General features: G+C 48.0%; 1 protein-coding gene across 25 annotated transcripts in view; it reads right to left on the reverse strand.

The window, feature by feature from the left end:
* ATXN7L1 (ataxin 7 like 1) overlaps positions 1-24,967 on the reverse strand; it is a 270,024-nt gene that overhangs the window by 33,827 nt on the left and 211,230 nt on the right. For 24 of the 25 annotated variants that reach the window (XM_077997149.1, XM_077997148.1, XM_015134654.3 and 21 more), the window contains 2 exons: positions 23,883-24,105; positions 1,677-1,960 (listed from right to left, as the gene is read on the reverse strand). In XM_077997149.1, the coding sequence (XP_077853275.1) occupies positions 1,677-1,960; positions 23,883-24,105 (507 nt within the window). Of the gene's footprint in view, positions 1-1,676; positions 1,961-8,607; positions 8,762-23,882; positions 24,106-24,967 lie in introns of those variants that run through there. The other variant, XM_015134662.3, reaches the window with a different exon arrangement.

The following is a 24,967-nucleotide window of genomic DNA, read 5'->3' on the forward strand; positions in this document are numbered from 1 at the left end:
TCCCTGGCTGGTTACCAAAACGCCTCTCTGCTTTTTTGCTTTTTGTCTGCCTTTTCTCTCTCTTTTTTTTTTTTAGCTTCACTTAGAAAAAAAACCTGCTAGGCCTGGAGATGCTGGTTTGCTCGGGGCCCTTTCTGGCCAGGCTGCCTGGTGTGGCGTTTTTTCTTGGGTCTGTCAGAGTCAGGCATGTGCCTGGTCCCACACCAGCGCCTCATGTCGACCTGGAGCTGAGCAGGCTGTTGGCTGGGGGTAGGAGCTGGCTGCCAAATGTGAAAGTGAGGCAGAAACAAGCAAAAGACCCAATGAGACAAGACAACCCACAAAATGCAAAAACAACGCGCGGCAGAAAAATCCCCAAACAACTTCAGATGGGGTTACAGGCTGGAAGCCAAGGCTGTGCTTCTGCTATGGCGAGGACCCCTCAGCCTCCAGCCACTGTGCCCACGCCTACTGGTTTTCTGGGGATGTTGTTACCACCTCTAAAGAGTGAAACTGAGCTTTCCATTCAGGAAGAGCCAGGCGCTGGGGGCTCCAGCCCGAACCGTGAGGCCCACAGTGCTTAGGGAGAGCAACAGGCTCTACCTTTCTCTCTTGACAGTGGGTGAGCAGTGCAGGCAAAGATGTGCAAGGTACAATACCTGCTTTATTTGAATGCTTTGGGCCTGAGGGACTTTTCAGACATAATTTTTAAAAGAGTTACAGATGAAAGATAGAAAAACTAGAACTACAGACAAATACAGAGTAGACAATAAAAATTACCCACAATTCCCTGGGTGCTTACAAATCAAGCTTAACCCGAGGACAGTTTCTCTGTCACAGGGTGGCTGTCACTGCATTTTACTTTCTCTGGCCACCATCAGGGAGTGCCCATGATGTGTGAAGAAGTTATGAAATATATAGCTTCTCCTGGTCTTTTGGAGAGAGTAAAAACTGCCAGATTTAGTTCTACAGCAGATAGATCCAAAGCAAACATTACCCATATAAGTGCCTCTAAAAGATAACCATCAGATAACCATCATCCCATGTGCCTCTTCCAGCACCCCAGTGTCTGCTCAGACAACCAAGGAGTAGACCCACAAGAGACCGTCCCAATACCCTATCGGCTGTGCCAGCCCTAGTGTTCCTGTTTGGGAATTCCAACCTGATTATGGGGGATAGACAGTTGTAAACCCAACTGCAGAATCAACCTGGAAACTCCTGAGGCCAAAGGACAGAGGCTGTGTGTGCCTGTGCAGCACAGCTGCTGGCGGGGCTGTCCCTCACATGCCTTGAGGCACCATTAGATCCCTGTGTGTTGTCCAGCTTCCCAGCAGTGAAGCTTCTATGGAAGCCAGGGCTAGTTCAATCTGTTTGCATGATATGGATACACAGAATCACCTGCTCACAAGACCCTCGGAATGTACAGAGTAGGTCGGTGCAGAGCACCCTGCCTCCCAGGTTGCTAGGGTAACTCCCACTAAGCACTGAACTGAGTGAGGGACTTCATCTGCCCAGGGAAGAAAAGACCTGGTTTTCCCTTGCGTTTTTAGGTGGGGTTCCTACTTGCAGGTAAACTCTGCGTCCCCCTTAAAATGAAACAGACCTGCTTAATGATAAGAGCACATCAGTCCTTGGTTATGGCTGCCACTCCCTTTCAGTCTAATCTTGAGTCAGACCCTGATGACACTGACACATACCTGAAAGTCTCCTGTAAGGCTTGTTGCTGTTTTTGGTGCCATTTTGGTGTTTCTTGTCTATGGTGGATGGCAGAATTCCTTTGCCATTTAAGATCTTCTCTGGTGAAGGTGGCACTGACTTGGACATCAGGACAGGCTTAATTAAAGAAGGGGTGGAGACGGCAGAGGATGAGGTGGAGGAGGCAGAAACTGCAGTAGTGGTTGTAGAGTTCATTTTGACATTGGCACCATCTGCCTTCACTAGGTTAGGAATTTTCTCTAAACTGACTACAGGAACCGGAACGCTGAAAAATAAATGAACAAACACGCACAATTGCCTTCTTTGATACATCTAGTCTGCTGAGGAACCATACCCGCTTATCATTATCAGAACATTTCCTTATCACTTATTTATACTCCTTCTATAAGCAAGCAGCATGAATCCAGTTTTGATGGGAGAGAGTTCTGTGCCCTGGAAAGGATCAACAGGGGATGCGAGGCTGGCACAGTGCCAAGGGTGGCATCAGGGCTGACTGATGACCGCCCGTGCTGAGCTGTCCCCATAGATCCTGCAACTCCCCCCTTCCCGGGTCCTATAGGTTGGCCGTCTCCAACACAGCACCTTGGGCAGAACAAGGCGCCTGCTGTGAAGCTCAGGAAGAGATACCGTTTGTCCCCTGAAGACAGTGTGCCACTGCTGAATCACGCCCCCTCCCCCCACTGCTCAGCTAGTCCCCCAGCCCGGCCCGGATCGGGCCTGACATCTGCTTAGCTCCGGAGTGCTGACAGGATCACACCACAAGGAGGCATGGCTTCAGGCCAGCGTGCTGCATGGCGTGCTGTCGGACGGCTTCTGGATCACTCTCACATCCTGGGGATGGGCTCAAATTGAGTGAGCCGCCATGTAGCATTATCCAATATTCCATTTTAGGCAGCTAGTTATGTAAATAGGCAATTCTCAAGGCTGGCAGGTGAGAGGATGAATTTTAAGAAGGCAGAGCACAAAGGTGTGCTTCACTCTTCAGAATCTGTCACCTTAGCCCCCTTCCCTGCTATTTCTCCTGTATGGGATGTGCATTTGATTTCTCTGCTTCTTTAACGCTGAAGGACCTGTGTCTGGGGGGCTGTGGAGAACTCCATCTCCGGGTCTTAAAAGAGGAGATGAATAAGCTTTGCTTTGGTCCCTGAGCTGGATTCCTTTTCCTCCTGGCAGGAGGGGAGAATGCTAACATGGGCTCCCCAGTCATCTCTGAGCTGAGAGTGAAGCCTACTTAGCTATTTGAATGCCAAATGATCTAGAATATGGCTTTTACATTCCTGCAGACAATGTAGGGCGGGAAAGAGGGGCTGTTTTTGGCAGGCAAAGACTCTTATCTGTCCACATGGCTGGCTGGCTCTCCTTTCTCTAAGATTCATTCACAGATTATTTCTTTGATCAACTTGTTCATGAAATTATTTTAGCTCCCTCCCAGCCCCTGCCCCTTTTATGACTTTGAAATAGGATCCCAGCTGTTGGTTACAGATCTTTGCCAGTGAGAAGGGCACAGAGCAGTGGAACAGATTGTGGCTGGACATTACGGACTTCTCCCTCGGACCACGTACCTTCTTGGCCTGGGGAAGGGTGACGTGGGGCTTCGAGTCTCATGTGAGGGGAAACTAAAATGACAGTTTTTTTGTAACAAACCCTGCCACTGCCAGTTCTGTCCCTGATCAGAGTGTCTCAATCTCTGAGATAGAGCTGAACTGCTGCTCCTTTCTATTTAATGGCAATTCTCAAAGCACTCTCGTATCACTGAAGAACGGCACAAGAAGCCCTGTGAGGGTGAGCACACGAAGACGCTAGACAGATATTACCTGGTGAAATTAGGGCTGCATTCCTGATTTTTTTCCAAATGATAAAAAGATGCAAAACAAGGTGATACAGAATTCTTCTACGCTTATTCCTTGACACATTTAAAAAGCCACAAGTTACAGAAATCAGGGTCCTGAAGAGAGACTTGTATACCCATGTTCATAGCAGCATTATTCACAATAGCCAAAGGTGGAAGCAGCCCAAGTGTCCATCAATGGATGAATGGGTAAAGCAAAATGTGGCATCATTCAGCTTTAAAAAGGAAGGAAATTCTGACACGGGCAGGAGCCTTCAAGACATTATGTTAAGTGAAATAAGCCAGTCACAAAAGATAAATACTGTATAATTCCACTTATATGAGGTACCTGGAGTAGTCAAATTCATAGAGACAGAAAGCAGAACAGTGGTTGCCAGGGAATGGGGGAAGGGAGAATGGGCAGTTTTTTTTATGCCCGTTGAACAAGTGTATAGAGTTTCAGTTTTGCAAGATGGAAAAAAGTTCTGGAGATTGGTTGCACAACAGTGTGAATGTACGTAATACTATTAAAATGTACATTTAAAATGGTTAAGATGGTAAAATTTATGTTATGTGTATTTTACCACCATTAAAAATGTTTTACATGTACAAACTAAAAAAAAGAAAAAAAATGCAAATGACGAAACTCTTACTACTTAAATTATACCTCAATAAACCTGACTTTAAAAATACAGATCAGTGGCTGGGCGCGGTGGCTCACACCTGTAATCCCAGCACTTTGGGAGGCTGACGCGGGCGGATCACCTGAGGTCAGGAGTACAAGAGCAGCCTGGCCAACATGGTGAAACCCCGTCTCTACTAAAAATACAGAAACTGGCCAGACGTGGTGGCTCACACCTGTAATCCCAGCACTTTGGGAGGCCGAGGTGGGTGGATCACGAGGTTGGGAGATCAAGACCATCCTGGCTAACATGGTGAAACCCTGTCTCTACTAAAAATACAAAAAAACCAAAACAACAACAACAACAACAACAACAACAACAACAACAAAAATTAGCCGGGCGTGGTGGCAGGCACCTGTAGTCCCAGCTACTCGGGAGGCTGAGGCAGGAGAATGGCGTGAACCCAGGAGGCAGAGCTTACAACGAGCCGAGATTGCGCCACTGCACTCCAGCATGGGCGACAGAGCGAGACTTTGCCTCAAACAAACAAATGGAAAAAAACCCACAAAAAACAGAAATTAGCCAGGGGTGGTGGTGCATGCCTGTAATCCCAGCTACTCAGGAGGCTAAGGTGGGAGAATCACTTGAACACAGGAGGCAGAGGTTGCAGTGCACTGAGATCATGCCACTGTACTTCCACCTGGGCGACAGAGCGAGACTCTGTCTCAAAAAAAAAAAAAAAGTATCAGTGGCCAGTTGTGGTGGCTCATGCCTGTAATCCTAGCACTTTCGGAGGCTGAGGTGGGAGGACTGCTTGAGCCTAGGAGTTTGAGACCAGCCTGGGAAACACAGCGAGACCAGTCTCTACAAAATAAAAATAAAAATTAGCCAGGCATGGTGGCATGTGCCTGTAGCCCTAGTTACTTGGGATGCTGCAGGTGGATTGCTTGAGCTCAAGAGTTTGAGGTTACAGTGAGCTATCATCATGCTATTGCACTCCAGCCTCAGCAACAGAGCAAGACCCTGTCTCAACTGCCCCCTGAGCCTGCTGGCACCCCCCAAACCCAAACATATTGGCCAGGTGTGGTGGTTCATGCCTGTAGTCCCAGGAGTTTTGGGGGCCAGGGTGAGAGGATTGCTTGAGGCCAGGTTTTTTCTTTTTTTTTTTTTTTGAGACAGAGTCTCTGTCACCCAGGTCGAAGTGCAGCGGCACAATCTCGGCTCACTGCAACCTCAGCCTCTTGGGTTCAAGCAATTCTCCTGCCTCAGCCTCCCAAGTAACTGGGATTATAGGCACCTGCCACCACACCTGGCTAATTTTTGTACCTTTAGTAGAAATGGGGTTTCACCATGTTGGCCAGGCTGGTCTCGAACTCCTGACCTCAGGTGATCTGCCTGCCTCAGCCTCCAAAAGTGCTGGAATTACAGGCATGAGCCACTGCTCCCGGCCTAGGCCAGATATTTGAGACTAGCCTGGACAACACAGTGAGACCATGTCTTTACAAAAAAAAAAAAAAAAATATATATATATATATATATATATATATATATATATATATATATGCTGGGCACATTGGTGGACACACATAGTTCCAGCTACATGAGAGGCTGAGGCAGGAGAGTCACCTGAGCCCAGGAATTTGAGGCTGCAGAGAGCTAGGATTGCACCACTGTACTCCAGCGTGGGTGACACAGTGAGACCCTGTCTTGGAAAAAAAAAAAAATTAGAAGAATCTGTTCTGTTCACAAAGATTTATTGATTTAATTTCTCACCCTTGTTCTGATCTGTTGACTTTTATTTCTTTAGGGAAAAAAATCAAACTTCAAGTGTTGATATGAACACACGGACAGCTAGTAAGAAGAGAAGGTGCTCTAGTACCTGGGCAGCCTTCTGTGATGTATTAATATTTCTTTGTGAAGCCAAGTTAGTTCAGGAAAGGAAATTAGAACTTGCAAGTTGCAGATCTAGTTCTTGTTGCATGAGCTGGTACGAGTTAATATAATGCCTCTAGTTTCTGTGAAAAATGCCCTATGTAGATGTTAGGCCCTCAGGCCTTCAGCAGACAAAGATATGATGCCTGGGATAGAATAATCCAGAGCAACTGTACAAATGGAAATACATTTAAAAAACCAGCTGGGCATGGTGACTCACGCCAGTAATCCCAGCATTTTGGGAGGCTGAGGCGGGTGGATCACCTGAGGTCAGGAGTTCAAGACTAGCCTGACCAGCATGGTGATACCCCATTTCTACTAAGAATACAAAATTAGCCAGGTGTGGTGGCGCATGCCTGTAATCCCAGCTATTTGGGAGGCTGAGGCAGGAGAATCGCTTATACCTGGGAGGCGGAGGTTGCAGTGAGCCGAGATCATGCCATTGCACTCCAGCTTGGCGACAGAGCGGGACTCCGCCTCAAAAAACAAAAACAAAAACAAAAAAAACAAGTCAAGCAGCCCTCAAATGCTCACAGCACAGTCTGCGTTTCTCCTCTAAAGTCAATGTCTGGCTCTGAATGTGCTCCTTAAGGCAGCCACACGAGCACAGGTGCACCAGGTCCCAACATTTGGAACTGTGCCAGTTGACTCATCTCTTTGGTGACACTCCTTCCCAACTGTGTATAACTGAGCTTGGGCCAGGCCAGCTAATGTCTGTGACTGTCTCCTAATTTGGAATTTTTTCCACTATATAATGAGTATGGCCCATTCATACTCTACTGTCAATGCTTCCAGAACTCAGCTGGATGCGAAACTGGAGCCCATCAGAAACAGGAAAGACAGCCTGGTGTGCAGTCCTCTGGATTGAAGAATGGGAAGCGTTGGGGAAAAAAGTCTGATCATGAATGTTTCAAAGATTTCAAAGACCAGGTGAGTCGGTAAGGAGCTGGGCCACTGAGTAAACACCTCTGATGTTAGGTAAAAGGACTTGGCAGGAGGAGAGAAGGGAGACTGAGCTCTTTTGGGTGTGTTCTAAGGGTGTCCATGAGCTAATGGGGAAGGGCTTAGAAGAGTGAAGGAGAACCTGGAGCTGTCCCTGATACTTTTTCTTTGGTATCCCTTCTCTCCCTCAAAACCTTTGGGTTTTCTCTTGAAGGGAACCTGCCTTGGCCTGGACTGAGAAGACACAGAAGCAGGCAGCTGAGTGATGGCGGGAAAGGCATTTGACCTTGCCATCCTCTTCAGTATACATGCCAGCCATCGGGCCAGTCTTTCTTCACTACAGCTGGCAACAGCCCCAAGGTCCTGAACTGAGAGAGCAAAGGAGGAAACGGTCACAGGACAGTGCCACAGAATCTGGAAAGCCAATCCCAGAGATGATCCTTCTTGAGCAAAAAGATCCAGCTGACATAAGAGCCTTTTTTTTTTTTTTTTTAGATGGAGTCTCGCTCTTTTGCCCAGGCTGGAGTGCAGTGGTGCAACCTCTGCCTCGCGGGTTCAAGCAATTCTCCTGCCTCAGCCTCCTGAGTAGCTGGGATTACAGGCGCCCGCCACCATGCCCAGCTAATTTTTGTATTTTTAGTAGAGATGGGGTTTCATCATGTTGGTCAGGCTGGTCTTGAACCCCTGACCTCGTGATCCACCCACCTCAGCCTCCCAAAGTGCTGGGATTACAGGTGTGAGCCACCGCGCCCGGCCTCATAAGAGCCTATTAAGAGCCCCACCCCCCACCTCCCATACGCACAGATCCCACGTGTGCCTATGCTGCAGAGAGGGGGACAGTGCAGTCACAGGGAAGCCAGCATCTTGGAATTGTCCTCTGCTTCCTCTCACTGTCCCTGTATGCATTCCCCTTACTTCCTCTGCTGTCACCTTCCCCAGCCAGGAAAGTGTCCCAGCCTTGGGCATGCCCCTTCCAGATGGCTGTGGACCCTGAATGACAGGTTTGAGTTTTTTTCCATTTGGAAAGAAGCCAAAAGGTTCTAACCCCTGCTTTCACAGTATGGGCATCTCCCATCTTCTTTGTGTCTAATCACAGTAACACCTCCATGTGCAGGTGGTGAGACCTGGGAAGGGGTGGTGAGTTGGCAAGAGCCTGATGGGTGACTCAGCAATTTATTACGCTGTTTGCTTAGGTGACAAACAAGCCTGGCAGTTACCCCCGAGCTTAGCCAAAGCCGTTCAAAGTTCCTTTCTTTTCAGTCTAAAGGATGCATGTTCACCCTTTCCAAAGTTGCACAATTAGTTGCATTTATCAACTTACGATTGTCCTTTCTTTGTGGAGCAGTGTTTGAAAGGGAAAGATGAGTCCCCACTCTCCCCCTGCTGCTTTCATAATGCCTGTTTTGTTCGCTTGGGATGAACTCTTTCAGGGAGCTCAGGGCTGCAGCCTGTTCCCCTGCTGTGTCTAATATACTGGGAGTAGTTCTCTCCTCATCATCTCTGAACCTTTGTCTCGGTCCTGGGAAAGGAACCCAATGCCGAGAACACCCTCCCTCATCCCCCTTGCTACATGGGGGCGATATCTACCTCTGTTTCTTTTGTGCTGCTTTAGTTGCCCACGTCTTCTTCCTTTGTGCTTGGCCTGTCTGAATTTATCTTTCTAGATCAAGGCGGGTCCTCTGGCTTTAAGAAACATGGTTCTCTTGGCATCAAGCAGATTCCCCTCCCTGCCCAGTGATGTCTGCAAAAGAACAGAGGTGGAGACTCATGACGGTGCCATTGCAAGAGCCACCAATGTGCCGCAGGGCCAGCTGCCCTTCTGCCAGCTACACTTTCCTGGTGATCATGATCTATTCTTTGATTATCAACAGATATGCCTTAAGAGAATGGTTCAGAATGTCTCTAGGTCTGCAGAAATTATTGCCAGCCGTTCTTCACTTACCAGAGCAGGGTAAAGATGAATTTGACAGGCAGGAGCCTGAAGACATATGGTATTTGTGCTGTGGGTTTTGTGTGTGATGAGAGTTCTCAGCTGTCTGATTTCCTCCACCAATTCCTTCGACAAAAGCCTATGTGCTTATGCTGCTGGCCTGGCAGAAATTTAAGAATCTCTGACTCACTGGCAGAGCCTTAGAAGGGCCATATCACCCAGCCTCTTGGCTTCCAAGCAGTGATAGCATTAAGTCATCCCAAATAAAAAGGAATTTACCCTCTTTTAAAATGCCCTTGGAGAAGGAATTCAGTTTGGCTCTCTTGGATGTTTTTTGGCGGCTACTATGAGGAAATTATTTATATCCAATCTAAATTCTTTAAGTTGAAGAAATACTTGGGAGATTCGAGAAGGCTGAGGGGCAGGCAATCACTAAGAATCAGGGTAAATAACAGAGATACAAAGTCCTCCTACCATGGTATGACAGATACAGTTGATACTGCATAAATCCTGACAAGTGAATAAATGGTATTTTTGCGTGTGTGTCTGGAAAAATATTGGGAAAACTTTCAGAAGACCTATCTGTAAACATCTTTAGCAAACAGAAAACAGGTATTCAACCACAGAGCATGGTAAATAAGAACATCTGTCAGATAAATCTAATATTATTCTGTGGCTGAGTGTCAGGCCTGGTGGTTAGAGAGGAGGCATAGTGTCTAATCTCTCCTGGCCTTTGCACAGTTTTGGATTCTCTCCCATGTAACACACCTTCAGTAAACTGGGGAAATGTGGTCAGACCACACAGCTATCAGGTGAGTGGTGCTGGCAGCAGAGACAAAAGAAAAATGGGCTGGCAGGGCTCAATTTCAGTCTAGAGTGGTACCATGCAGAGCTCGACAGGGACCCACTGCCGGCCAAGAAGGTCATAGTGTCTTCATCAGTGACTTGGACGATGGGCTAAGACTTTCCTCCTCAATTGGGTTAAGAGATGATTAGCTGCTGTGAAGAATGATGTGGGATTTCCTCCTGAGTCAGTTAGGTGGGAGGAAAAATGAACAAGCTGACTTGGAAGAATTGTAAAAACGGCCAGAAGCAAATCAAATAAAACCAGGGAGAACAAGTATGACTGAATTGAAGGTCTGTGCCTTGTCAATATTCTGGCAAATTTATAGAATGTGGAGTGTTGGAAGATGGTTGAGGATAAGGTTTAGAAATATAGGCTTTCAAATCAGACCAATCTAGACTCAAATCCTGCCTTTTCTGTTGCTGGATGCATTACAGTATCACAGCCTTCTGGCTACCCTGTTTCAGGGCCTCAGTGAGCCTATCAGGACTCTAAGAATGAGAAAGAGGACAGCTGGCCTAGTAAGGAGTGAGCGCTGCTTTCACTTTCCTGCCTTGGTGGGGTGGCCTCACGCAGTGCAAAGCCCATACAAACATATGTGGCTGCCCTGCCTAACTTATCTCAGGCTCCGTGCCTCAGTTTTCTTATCAGTCAAATGAAGATAACAAGAGATATTTGAAGTGATTAAGTGAGGTAATAGATACCAAGTGCCTAGCATAGTGCCAGGCACATAGCAGACTCTCAATAAACTGTAACTAAACAAAAAGGGCACAGAGGATCCCAGCATCTGCTCTCATCCACCTTATACTTGTAGGGTATATATGTGGGGTGCAAATCATGGTCACATCACAAAACTTCTGCTTCCTTAGTCCCTTCTGGTCCCACCGTGGAAGGAGGGGTGGACAGGGTGGAGGCAGAAGCACCAGCACAGGGTGGGAGCAGCAGCCTTCCACATTCATGCAGATTAGAGGACTCCTTCTGAGTGGGGCAGTGAGGAAGAAAGGCAGAACGAGGTGGGGCCAGATTCAATGACCCTTTTCCAGGACCTGTCAGCCCTACTTCACAAGCCCACCTGCTTCTCCATCTCTAGTATTCCAGACACTGCTTAAGCCTGGACTAGGGGTTAAAGGACCCATCTGGATAGGACATTCTGGAAGAGGAGTAAGGAGGAACTCCAGCCTCCTCATGCACAAACATATTGTCTCCTGCAACCCTGAAGTATATTAGGCATTGGGGCTCTCTGCTGGTTCAAAGATGCCTTCCAGAGAAATAACTCTATGAGCCCCCCTCTAGGCTGCTCCAATTTTCTGAAAGCAGGAGGCCCCAGTGCAGGTCTCCCTGCTGGTCTGTTAGTCTCTCTTGTACTTCTGTTATTCACAGCTTCCCAGGGCATGAGCAGAAGGTGGTCTCCAAACCTGCTGGGTGAATAAGGAGTGCTAAGTGTCCTGACATTCCTGAGGAGTCCTAGTGCCCTAGGACTGTGAAAAAGTCAGCAAGTCAGAGAAGAGGAGAAGATAAAAAGAAAAAATCGAACCCTCATGCAGTAGGGGATATGATGCTGCACAGGCTGCCTTTGGGACCAGCTGTGCCTACAGCAGTGTGGCCTTGGGTAGAGTCCAGGAGAGTTTTAAGGATAACCCTAGACCTAATCAACTGCACCTGCTCAGTGCCTTTCCTCCGCAAATGAGAACGAAGAGCCACACAATTCCAATGAATGGCCATTGAAATTCACATCAATAAGGAAATGTTATCAGAGCCTGGGAGGATAGGAATTGAGAACGTAGAGATTAGGAGGCAATTTGATTCTGCAGGGAGCGCTGGTGCAGGGTGAGGCAGAGCCCCAAGTACCCTGTCCCCAGCACTGGCCCAGAACAGGCTCCGCTCTGGAGCAACAAGCGGGAGCGCTCCCCTCGGCAGCCACCAGAGGTCATTGGTTCCTGCTGTTCGAGCTGCAAGCTGCTCTGCAGTGCCTTCCAGCCAGTACAGCCCAGACAGTTACTGTTTCCCAACAGTGCTGGAGGAAACACTGACCCAAGGGGAGACAGGGCAACTCCTTACAGAACACCCTCCATCCCCCTGCCAGGAAGGCTGGGAGCTGGCACCTTGAGCAGAGACCCTGGGCTGCCATCCTAAGCCTTTGGCCTTCAAGAAGCTTTTTCTGAGCACGCTGAGAGATAAGGAAAAGGCAAAGCATCCCAGGCTACTTATCAGTGCTCCAGCTTCTGGCCAGGTACCCTGACACCTGCTGCTCCCAGTTTCCTGCCAGAGGAAAAGCCCCCAGGAGCACCTTCCCTCCCCCGGGCATCACTCACTTACTCTGCTTTTTCCTTTTTTGGTATTAGAATCCAGTTCTGGGCAGGCAGCCTTGCACCTGAACCACCTCCATCCAGAAAACAAAGCACATTTTCTTTTTAAACCTTCAAGGGTTTATTTTGAATGGCATTTTTGCCATATTAAAAAAAAAGTTTGGTCTTCACACTGACCTATAGCAAACTCAGAATATTCTTTGTCCCAAATTAAATAGACTTTTTCTTTTTTAAACTCTATGTTAGCAACATCAGGCCGGGTGCGGTGGCTCAGGCCTGTAATCCCAGCACTTTGGGAGGCTGAGGTGGGTGGATCACTTGAGGTCAGGAGTTGGAGACCAGCCTGTCCAACATGGTGAAACCCCGTCTCTACTAAAAATACAAAAATTAGCCGGGTGGTGTATGCCTATAACCCCAGCTACTCGGGAGACTGAGGCAGGAGAACTGCTTGAACCCAGGGGATGGAGGCTGCAGTGAGCTGAGATCGTGCCACTGCACTCCAGTCTACAAGCCAGTGGGAGACTCTGTCTCAAACAAACAAAAACAAAAACAACAACAACCGAAAAACTATGTTAACATCAGCATCCATTTAAAAATCGACTCTTCCCCGACATTCAGTCACTCACAAGTGAATCTGACTAAAGTCCACCTCTTAAACAGCTGTTAAAAGGTCCAGGCTTCAGCATCGCTTGCAACCTTTCCGGCTTGGCCTTTCTATGTGTTCTAATCTGTTTGCACTCAGCTACCAATGCAAATCTGACCATGAAAGGCTTTGTGGGTGGCCCATGGCCCAGAGGTCCAAGTACCACCTTCATAGCCTGGCCCACCCCACCCCTCCTGCCCCAGCCACCTTCTCCCCTAGCCTCTCTGGACTTCTTTCTTCTTGAACACCAGTGCTCCGGCCTGGCTCTGTGCCTTTCCGTGGGCCGGGCTCTCCTGCTGGTGTGCCCTCCCCCATTCTCCGGGTGAACACTCCCCCATCTGTCCAGATCCGGAGGAAACAGCCTCTTCTCTCCCAGTGCCTGCTGTTCCTTCCTGGGTGTTTCTGCTGCACTCATCATGTCCTATGGCAAGGTTTTATTTCTACATCTATGTGTCCTGACCAGACTGTGAGCTGTCTGACAATGGGAACCCCGTCCCAGTACACATGTTGCTCTGGAATTATCCCAGCAGCCTATACATTATCTAGCATTTAGGAAGGGCTCGATAAATGTTTGATGAATGAATTAATGTTCTCGGTGGAGGTTAAATCACATAACACAGTAAAAACCAAACTGGCACCCCACCAATGCTCGGTAAGAACAAATGCTTTAGGTGGGGATCGGGCTGTGCTGCTTCTCCTCTTCTGAGAAGAAACTGGGCGATGATAAAGGTGAAGTGTGCGCTCATAGCGGCACATGCTGCACACCTACCACGTGTGAGCAGTGAGTTATGCACTCACGTGCAATACCGTGTTTAATCTCCACCCCCAATTTCATAGATGTGAAGCCTGAGGCTGAGAAAGGTTGCCCCAGGTCATTCCACAAAATGAAGGGCAGAATGGGCTTGACGTCAGGCAATACTGAGGGTGGTGCTCTTTATTGCAGCACTGGAAGCCAGAAGGCCAGGGATCAAGTCTCAGCTCCTCTGCTGTCCCACTGTGTATGTAATCTCAGCCCATCACTTCATCTCTTTGGGCCTCTGTTTTCTTATCTTCATCACAAAATAGTCTTTAGGCTCATATAGGACTGGGCTATGAAAACATCTAAAAATCATAATGAGCTATGCAGCCACAAAGGACCATGGTTACTAATCTCTGTGGCTCATCCCTCTTCTTTCCCTCAGGCCGTTTTTTTTTTTTTTTTTTTTTGAGATGGAGTCTTGCTGTGTTGCCCAGGTTGGAGTGCAGTGGCACAATCTCAGCTCACTGTAACCTGTCTCCCAGGTTCAAGCGATTCTTGTGCCTCAGCCTCCCGAGTAGCTGGGATTACAGGCACACACCACTATGCCCAGCTAATTTTTTTTTTGTATTTTTAGTAGAGATGGGGTTTCACCACGTTGGTCTTGAACTCCTGACCTCAAGTGATCCGCCTGCCTCGGTCTCCCAAAGTGCTGGGATTACAGGTGTGAGCCACAGCGCCTGGCCGCTTCAGGCCATTTTCTTCCTTCCCCAGCTGTCTTGGTCTTACTTTCCCTCCCTAGGCTGGATTCCCTATTTCTGAGCACTTCTGTGACTTCACAAGTTTGGCTGCAGTTTACACCCAAGGAGCTGTCCATTGTCCTTACCTTTGCTCATCTGAAAACCCAGTGAGCAGGCAGCACTTACATGTTTAAATTCCCATGGCCTCCCTGTCCTGGAAGGGACACTATGCCCCTGCCTGCAGCCCCCAGATGCTTGAATATTCTGGTCTGTCTACCTCCCCACCCTCTCTTTCCCCTTCCCCCTGAAGTCCATTACAAAAACATTAAACTTCTACTCTGTAGGCAGATAAGTGGGAGCCACCAAAGAGTTGTGGGCAGAGCAGGGGCTCACATCACTCTGGTGGGGTGTGCGGGGTGGACTGGAGGATGGGCAGAGCGAGGGGCAAGGAGGCCAGGGAGAGGCGACTGCAAGAATCCTGCTGAGGAATGCAGGGCAGTCACAGGGGTAGGGCCCTTGCAGTGTCTGCGGCTCCTCGGGTTGCTCGTATTTCACAGCCTGAGATGACTCCCTGTGTCTTCAGGGAGCCATCAATCCTGAGCCTTGGTCTTGCCCCCAGTTCATGCCAGCACCAGGCAGGAAGAGATAAGCCGCCCAGTTTCTCCCACAGGCGTCTGGCCGGGGCCTCTCAGTGATCGCTTCCCTCTCCATAAAGCGCTGGGAAGACTTCCAGAGCACTTCCACTCCCTCAGCCCCAGTCACTCTGGGAGGACCCGCCTGGTAATTCCAAGCATTTGGAGAGGAGCCCCGCCTACCTGGGGAGAGGGAGCCCTCCCCCACCTGCTGCAGGGCACGCACGGGAGGCCAGGGAGCCTGCTGATTTTTCTTTTGCTTTGGCTCATTTTCCTCCTGGAGCAGCAGGCTCATCTCCTGCATTTTTAATAGCTGAGCATATTTAGCATTCAACACACACGTGTGGGTTGATAAGGCCCAAAGAGAAGGCAACAAGCCAAACAAGCCATCCAGGGGAGGAAATCCTCCTCCTACCTCCTCTCTGCCTCCTACCCACCTCAGCCTACATCCGTGGGTCTGAGTTCCCCATCAATTCGCCAGGCCAGACCAGGGTAGCCGAAGTGACAGCAGCTGGGAGAGTCAGACTGGTTGACTCGGTCACTGTGCCAGGGTCTGGTCCCATGGCTGAGCGGGGACTCATAAGTAAAGGCTGAAATGCTCATTGTAGCTCAAAACAGCCAAACAGCCATAACTCTTTCTTGATTTTTACCTGGGGACCGAGTCATCTTGCCCACCTCCCTCTACTGTCATCAACTACATAGATGTCAACGCTGTGGGCTGGTGGCCAGGTACCCCCGACCTCTGGCTCCCATAGGGGTGGTCCCCACTGTCAGGACAGTGAACCAGTGGAAGGGGCCTCTGAGAGGCTGAGTGCAGGGCTGGGGATGCTGGGCAGCCTGTGAGTGCTGTCAGGCAGATCTGCAGGGGACAAACCTGGTAACATGGCAATGCTCTCTGTGTTTTCCCCTTTCTTCTTCTTTTTTTTTTTTTTTGAGACAGTCTCGTTCCGTCGCCCACGCTGGAGTGCAGTGGTGTGATCTTGGCTCACTGCAACCTCTGCCTCCCAGATTCAAGTGATTCTCTTGCCTCAGGCTCCCAAGTATCTGGGATTACAGGTGCCTGCCACTACACCCGGCTAATTTTTTGTATTTTTAGTAGGGGCAGGGTTTTGCCATGTTGGCCAGGCTGGTCTTGAACTCCTGACTTCAGGTGATCCACCCGCCTCGGCCTCCCGTGCTGGAATTACAGGTGTGAGCCACCACGCCGGCCTCCCCCTTTCTTGTAATGCAGTTTTTTTTTAAACCTGCTCAGCCACATAAAGGAGAAAATAACAAAACCACAGACCATTTAACCTTGTGCTGGAATGCCAGGAGGTCAGCCTGATAGAGTAGTGTTTTCATTGCTGTACGTGTGAATTTAAGCTATTTGGAAAGGGCAGCCCTAACCTGCTGTGAAATCTAATCTAAGGGCCACGGTCCAGCATGGGTTGGCACCGCTTATGCTTTCTTGGCCAGGAGGGGGCGATACAGAGCTCACTTGAAGCAATGGAACCGAACTTAGGCAGGGGGCTCTCTGCACCGCCTGATGGAGGTCTTCCAGGTCTGTTTCCACCACAGACCCAGCAGCACTAGGCCAAGGGGAGAAAGGAGCTGGAATTTAGCAACTCCTGTTGGGAGTATAACTTTTAAAGAGATTAGAGGAGCCCAATTAACACACCATTGAATTGTAAAAACCAGAGGGCCCCACCCAGAGTCAGTGGCCTATGTGTCTAGATCCAGCAGCCACTAACCACTTCAGGCTACTGAGCATTTAAAATGTGGCTACTATGGGGGCCAGGTGCTGTGGCTCACACCTGTAATCCCAGCACTTTGGGAGGCTGAGGTGGGTGGATCCCTTGAGCTCAGGAATTCGAGATGGTGAAACCCTAACTCGACAAAAAACACAAATATTAGCCAGGCACAGTAGTGTGCGCTTGTCGTCCCAGCTATTTGGGAGGTTGAGTTGGGAGGATCACTTGAGCCCAGGAGGTTGAGGCTGCAGTAAGCTGAGATCGCACCACTGTACTCCAGCCTCAAGCTGGGTGACAGAGACCCTGTCTCAAAAATAAAATAAAATAAAATAAAAAGGTAAAATAAAAAGTGGCTACTGTGACTGAGGAATGGGATTTCAAATTTCATTTAAGCTCAGTTCATTGAAATTTAAGAACAGATACTTGATTCAGTAATTAGAAAATGTTTAAGTCTATTTAAAACAACTTGGGTATGTCAATCTGTTTTATAATCTCTAGTTTTTATGAAATCTAAAAATGGGTCAAATATTTCTGATGAAAATTTAGTGTCCAAATTGAGATGTGCTGTAAGTGTAATAAAACACATGCAGGATTTTGAAGACTTATGAAAAGAAAATAATATAATCTATCTCACTGATTATATGTTGAAATGATAGTATTTTGAATATATTAGATTAAATAAAATAGTCATGTGTCACTTCATGACGGGGCTATGTTCTAAGAAATGCAATGATAGGTGATTTCATCATGCTAACGTTGTAGAGTGAACTAACACAAACCCCTGCACGCTGGCCTGGGCGACAGAGCTATACCCTGTCTCAAAAAAAAAAAAAAGGGTGACCAGTTCCACTTTTCCGATGGATCACCCTCTTCTTGCCGGTCTGGGCAGGATTCTGTCCTGTCAAGTATAAAAGGTGCTTGAACCTAAGCTGTATGGTACAGCCACTTGTTCCTAGATTACAAACCTGTACAGCATGTGACTGTACTGAATACTGTAGGCAACTGTAATATAAGGGTAAGTATTTGTGTGTCTAAACATATCTAAATGTAGAAAAGCTACAGTAAAAATATGGTATAATCATCTTATGGGACTGCTGTTGACTAATACGCTTTTATGTGGCACATAACTTTTTTTTTTTTTTTTTTTTTTTGAGGTAGAGTCTCACTTGCTTTGTTGCCCAGGCTGGAGTGCAGTGCCAGGATCTTGGCTCATCACAACCTCTGCCTCCCAGGTTCAAGTAAGTCTCATGCCTCAGCTTCCTAAGTAGCTGGGGAATGCTACCACCATTATTATTATTATTATTATTATTATTATTTTGTATTTGTAGTAGAGACAGAGTTCCACCATGTTGGCTAGGCTGGTCTCGAGCTCTTGATCTCAAGTGATCCATCTGCCTCGTCTTCCCAGAGTGTTGGAATTACAGGCATGAGCCACCATGCCTGGCCAATGACTATTATTAAAAATTAATTTCATGGCTGGGCATGGTGGTTCACGCCTGTAATCCCAGCATTTTGGGAGGCCAAGGCGGATGGATCATGAGGAGTTCAAGACCAGGCTGGCCAAGATGGTGAAACCCCGTCTCTACTGAAAACACAAAAATTAGCTGGGCATGGTGGCGGGCAGCTGTAATCCCAGCTACTCAGGAGGATGAGGCAGGAGAATAGCTTGAACCCAGGCGACAGAGGTTGCAGTGAGCCGAGATCACGCCACTGCACTCCAATCTGGGTGACAGAGCAGGACTCCAACTCAAAAAAAAAAAATTAATTTCACCTGTTTCTTTTGTACTTTTTTCCAATGTGGCTGCTTGAAAATGTAAAATTAACATGTGTGACACACGTTACATTTCTATCAGATAGTGCTAGTCTAAACAATTCTAGACAAAAGGTCAGCCATCTCCAGGAATGGAAATCTTAGAATCCCTTTCAATGGTCACATCCATTTCATTCAATTCAACAAATATTTACTGACACGAGTACCATGCTTGTTGAGTTGGTGAGAGGTGACCATACAGGAGGCCCTGCAGTAACTACTGGGCAGGAGGAAGACAGGAAGTGGAGTCTATGGCTGACCAGAGAAAGTGTCACATGTGAAGTAAAAATTAAGTGCTCTGGGGATTAAAAGAAAGGCGAGAGCATATCAGGTTGTTGGCAAGGAGGAAGTGAATGAGGAAAGGGCATTGAGAGAAGGTAGCCAGTGACATGGGCAATAAGAATGGTAAGGATTTTGGCCAGGAGAGAAGGGGAATGATTGCTGTGGAAACCCTGGGCTTAGCAGACCCAGCGCCCTCAGACTGCTCTTTCCCTGTCCCAATCCTCCATGGCACCACCCTTGGCCTCTGTTCTTCTCACACCATATACCTCCCTGGCAGGCACCATCTATACCCACAGCTTCCATGCCCACGTCTACACTGATGACTCTCTAGTCCTGGCCCATACCTATCTCTTGACCCCTGGTTCCAAACATTCAGTGCCCACTCACATTTCTTTGTAGATATTTCTCAGACACTTCAAAATCCACTGACTTCCCAGCTGAACTCATCCTTCCCTTCCCTCCCTCAACTCTGGCCCTTATTGTCCTTCCCTTGAGGAAGCGGCAGGACCACAACTCAGCTGTCCTAATCCCTTCCCTTGTACTCCAGCCCTACATATGACCCCCAAAGTCCTGTGGAGTTTTCCCTCCTTAATATTTATCTCATCCAGCCCCTCCGTACACATCGCTGCCTGGAACCAGGCTGTCACCACGCCTTGCCTGGGTGATACAATGTCCTCACCCAGGACATCTTGCTGCTTCCTGTGTGACCCCCCAGCCATCCTTTTACATGGCTTTCAAGGTGACCAGACTACATCATAAAACTGCTCCTTTAATGCCTCTTTGCAATTTCCAGGGTGAAGTCCAAATTCCTGAACTTAACACATACAGCAGAACTTCATAATCTGGGCCTCACTCCCCTACTCAGTTTCACATCCTGCCTCTCTCCACATGCAAATACTTTTGCACATTCTGTTCCCTTTGCCTAGGACACCCTTCCTACTCTCTTAGTTAGAATTTTTTTTTTTTTGGTGGTAAAATAGACGTAACATTAAAAATTTACCATTCCAATCCCATTCTCTTTGTCTACCTCCTTCCTACTACTTGTCCTTTGAATTTAACAGAAGTGACCTTTTTTTTTTTTCTTGGCTCAATGCAATCTCTGCCTCTAGGATTCAAGTGATTCTACTGCCTCATCCTCCTGAGTAGCTGGGATTACAGGCACACGCCACCACACCCAACTAATTTTTGAATTTTTAGTAGAGACGGGTTTTCACCATGTTGGTCAGGCTGGTCTTGAACTCCTGACCTCGTGATCCACCGCCTGGACTTCCCAAAGTGCTGGGATTACAGGTGTGAGCCACCACACCTGGCCGGAAGTGACCTCTTTTGAAAAACCCTTTCTGAGTCCTCAGCCTGGGTTAGGTGCCCTTCTCCTTTGCTACCGATCTCATAGTCCTTATCACTTTGTACTGTGTTAGCTTATGTTTCTATTTACAGACTCCCTAAGACAGTGTCTGTATCTTAACTTTGTATCCCCAGGGCTGCAGTGTACAGTTGTATAGGTTATGCACTGGGAGAGGAGGCCTGGCTAAGGAAGTGAGCAGGGGATGAAGGCCATTAGTCAACTGTGCACCTGGTACAGGCCTGCATCCAGACCGTTTTCTAATTTGCACAAAGGTGCTTGTGTGACATCAGTGGGCCCTGTGTACCCTCCGTGCTTGTTGTAGAGTTGGCACACATAGTCTTACAATAAGTGCTCATTAAATGTTGAGTAAAGATGGCTGGATGTTCCAGGCAAAGGTAGCAGGGGTAGAGATAGGGGGAAATCTGGCATAATAGGGTGGCATTGGATATTCAGTATTGACTAAGGGGGGTTGCAGCTAGTTGGCAGAGGGTCCCTTATGTTGGGCTGAGGGACTAACTCTTTAATTCAGGAAGCAGTGAGGAACTTTATGAATTTTTGATAGGACTGTGATAGTGAATTTCAAAATATTCAGGCTTGAAAATGAGACTCAGAGAAGTAAAGTGACTTGTTCAAGGACACACAGACAGTTAGAGGCAGGGCCCAGACTTGAACTTGCTTTTCCTGCTCCTAGCTCAGTACAGGTCTAGGGAGCTGCACTCTGGGATACCTCTCAACTGAGGCTGAGCCCTCTAAGGCTCAAAGCCAAATCTTCCCAGCCTTGGAGACTATCTCTTCCCGGACACATGTTCCTGGACGTGGTGGGTAGATGGACGACAGCCAGGCAGATGGGAGGTGAGGACAGTTAGGTCTCGAGACCACTGCAGTCCATGGTTCGGCCTCATTCATGGCGCACCACTTGTTCTGTCCTCAGAATATTTACCGACTTGAAGGCATGGCAAATTACCCATGCTTTTCTCTTCTTCCCACAGGTAAGCACTCTAGTCTTTTCACTACGAGCTATCTCCCTCCTTACAAATCTCTTGGTTGCTCATCTCTGGACCTGGGCTAGTTTTTTCAGTTTCTCTCTTTCTTTCTCTTTCTCTCTCTTTCTTTCTCTCTTTCTTTCTTTCTTTTCTGAGACAGAGTCTTGCCCTGTTGCCCAGGCTGGAGTGCAATGGAGCAATCTCAGCTCACTGCAACTTCTACCTCCCAGGTTCAAGCAATTCTCCTGCCTCAGCCACCTGAGTAGCTGGGATTACAGGTGCGTGTCACCATGCCTGGCTAATTTTTTGTATCTTTAGTAGAGACGGGGTTTCAGCATGCTGGCCAGGCTCGTGTCGAACTCCTGACCTCGTGATCTGCCCGTCTCGGCCTCCCAAAGTACTGGGAATACAGATGTGACCCACTGCACCCAGCCAGATTCTTTCAAAACCACTTTTTGCCCCTAGCTGAAGGGGACTTGACTGTGGCAGGTCTTAAGAAGTGTGTGTTGAGTTGGACTGGATTGAGTGTGGACAATGATTTGAACCCAGTGGTCGCCCTGAAGGTTTGCCTTTTGGGCAGGTGCTTTTTGGTGCCGTGGGGCTACAAGAGACCTCTCATTTGCTCTTTTACAAGGAGCGTTCATTGATGATCTTCCCTGAGCTCCCTGGGTCTCCTCCTGACTTATGTGCTCCTTCCCTGGCTTTTCTTATTTTGTTTCTCTGTAGCTCATTTCTGGACTCTGAATAAATTATTTAATCATTTTTATCTTCACTCTGAGTCTGAAGAGCCATTTCTCTAATTTTTTTTAGAGAGATTTGACTTGTCAATCTTTATCCCAGGATGGAAGCGCTGTCCTTTGGCACTCATGATGATATAATAATAATAACGATGACATTATGCTAAATTATTTATTGAATATATACTATGATCCAGATACTGTGCCTGCTGCTTTATAAAAATTAGCTCACTTAATCCTCACAACAATCCCATGGAATAGAGCTATTATTGGCCCCACTTTACAGATGAGGAAATGGAAGCACAACACAATCAAATAACTTGCGCAAGGTCACCCAGCTGAAATTTGTGCCCAGGCCAGTGACTTCAGAGCTTGTGGTTACATCGGGATACCATGCAACCCCAGTAAATAAACTCTCAGGCACATTCTCAGGTCACAGATAAGACAGATTGCAGGGTAGTGACTGGGAGACTCACATCGCCGGTGGGTGGGCAACCACCAGTCTCAGGCTGTCTTCCCTAACCAGCTACAGCCTCCTGCAGGATGGACCTGCAATCCCAACAACCCGAGGAGAACAAAGCTTGTCCATGAGGCCCAGCTGCGTGGCAGGTAACTCCTCCACAGCCATGCCTATACCATTCCACTCCATCACAAGAGGCTCTGTAATTGATCTGACATAATCAGCTCTTTACTAAGTCATCATAATTTCCAGTGTGCAGTGACAAACCCATTGACGGATGATTTTACTCCACAGCTTGCCTAGGTATGAACTTAAGTGCAATTAACTGTCAGTAATTGATGGAACACTTTTTTTCTTTAAATACATAAAAGAGATGGACTCCACACTTATCCCTTCTCTGCCTTCTCAAGGCTTGAAAGATAAGCATAGAGGTGCTGTCAGAAGCCAGTTCCTTAAGTACTCCAAGCTGGGTGCCAACAGCATTTGAAGATACTCATCTTCCTTGTTTTAAGTTTGGCTTCCTAACTGTCTGTTCCACAGGCAACCTTTTCTGACTTTTTAGTAAGGGCTGAGATAACCAAATGAATTAAAAGCCTCAGATTTTTTTTTTATTTTTTTTGAGACAGAGTCTCACTTTGTCATCCAGGCTGGAGTGCAGTGGCACAATCTCAGCTCACTGCAACCTCTGCCTCCTGGGATGAAGCAACTCTCCTGCTTCAGCCTCCCGAGTAGCTGGGATTACAGGCATGCATCACTATGCCCAGCTAATTTTCGTATTTTTAGTAGAGATGGGGTTTCACCACATTCGTCAGGCTGCTCTTGAACTCCTGACCTCAAGTGATCTGCCCACCTCAGTCTCCCAAAGTGCTGGGATTGCAGGCGTGAGCCATCACGCCTGGTCAAAAGCCTCTGATTTTTCCACTGATTTTCCACTCTTTTTCCACTGATTTTCCACTATTCCACTATTCCACAGGACCTGGGACCCAGTGTTGGGGGCAGGGCCACGGCCTTGCTCCACACCAGGCAGACTGTCAGCGCTTTTGATTTTACACCAGAGCTTCTCTTCACTGGGGTGGAAAATTGAGAGGTGGCTGCAGAACTGAGAAATATTTCCCTGTTACCCTTTTCTTAGATACAACTTGGCTCAACTCTCAAGAGAATAAAAAAATTCCCCATCAGGCATAGGGTATATATATAAATATTTTTGAGACAGAGTTTTGCTGTCGCCTAGGCTGGAGTGCAGTGGCGCGATCTCGGCTCACCACAACTCCGCCTCCTGGGTTCAAGCAATTCTCCTGCTTCAGCCTCCTGAGTTGCTGGGATTACAGATACATGCCACCATGCCTCGCTAATTTTTGTATTTTTAGTAGAGACGGGGTTTCACCATGTTGGCCAGGCTGGTCTCAAACTCCTGACCTCAGGTGATCCACCCGCCTCAGCCTCCCAAAGTGCTGGGATTATAGGCGTGAGCGTGGCCCATATGGTACTCTTAAGGTCCCACATGCTTTTTAATATTTAGGTTTATCTTTCCATCATTTTGGGTTTCTGTCCCTTCATTCCTCAGTCCCCCAAATTCCTGCATGTGACTCCTAGGACCAAAGCCAGAGGGTAAATACTGTTTCCCCGTGGTGACAGGAACAGCAGGGGGGACAGACAGCAGCTGGCTGCCAGCCAGCTGACTCACCATGGTTTATCCCTTGATCCTTTCGCAGGAGAGACTGTGTGCTGTTTGCTGCTGGAGGTAAGTAGATTGTCTTTGGGCGTTTTGAATGGCTTTGAGGTGCTGCTGGCAGAGTGATGGCCGCTGAGACAGGCTTTTGTTTTCACCTGTACTAGTGATGTCCTGGGATTGGAGGCTGGAGACACTGGAGAGGGAGAAGGTCTACACATTGAACCGTGTCTTCTCTCTACAGGGGCAGAAAGTAGAGAACTCAGCACAGCATCTGTAGCAGGTGAGGCTCTCACACACTCACATACACTCAAACACACAACAGGCAGAGAGAAGCACTTTCCCTGCAGCATCGGCATCCCTGAAGCCTAGGTTCTGATGAGACGATTTGTCTTGACATATGCTCCTATTCCACCAGCTAGCAATACTTATGTTCTGGGTTTCTGTATCAAATGGCATGCTCAACTAACATCAAGGTTCTCGCGGGAGGCATTTACCAGGTCATCTTTCTGCAAAACTACTTCCACAGGAGTAGCAGAGGGACACCAGGTATCACCTGAACAGTGGGATAACCCCACATAGCCAAAGCAATTCCTAGACAGCTACACAGAGGCCACAGGTCCATCAGAGCAGTGGACAGGGCAGGACTCTCAACAAACAGGAAACTCTCGAACCTGACGCTCTGCAGGAGCACTAAAGTAAGAGGGACCAGCAGGCTTGAATCAAAGGGACTTTGCGAGCGAGGAAGCGGCCCAGCAGCTGTCCTGGGACTGAGAGGACAGTGTCGACACACCCCTGCTATGGCCTCCGCGGGGTCCACAGAGGGCCACATGCAGGAGGATGTCAATGCTTGAGCCAGAATCTGCAATGTGGGGCATGGACTTGGGCCGGCGAGCACAACTTCCTGAGGTTCTACAGAGAATACCAGAGCTCTGGGCAGAGATGCGTCACTTGTTCACGTTCTGTTAGCTCCTGTGCTTTCGACTGAATGGGCAGGATGAGGATACTGACCAGGACAGCAGATGCATGAAGTAAAGTTCTAGTGTGCACCCACTATGGGGTTCTTAATTGTTTTAGAGTAGCGAATCTGATAAAAATGT

The sequence above is a fragment of the Macaca mulatta genome, chromosome 3, assembly GCF_049350105.2.
Source record: "Macaca mulatta isolate MMU2019108-1 chromosome 3, T2T-MMU8v2.0, whole genome shotgun sequence".
In the NCBI taxonomy this organism is placed as follows: Eukaryota; Metazoa; Chordata; class Mammalia; order Primates; family Cercopithecidae; genus Macaca; species Macaca mulatta.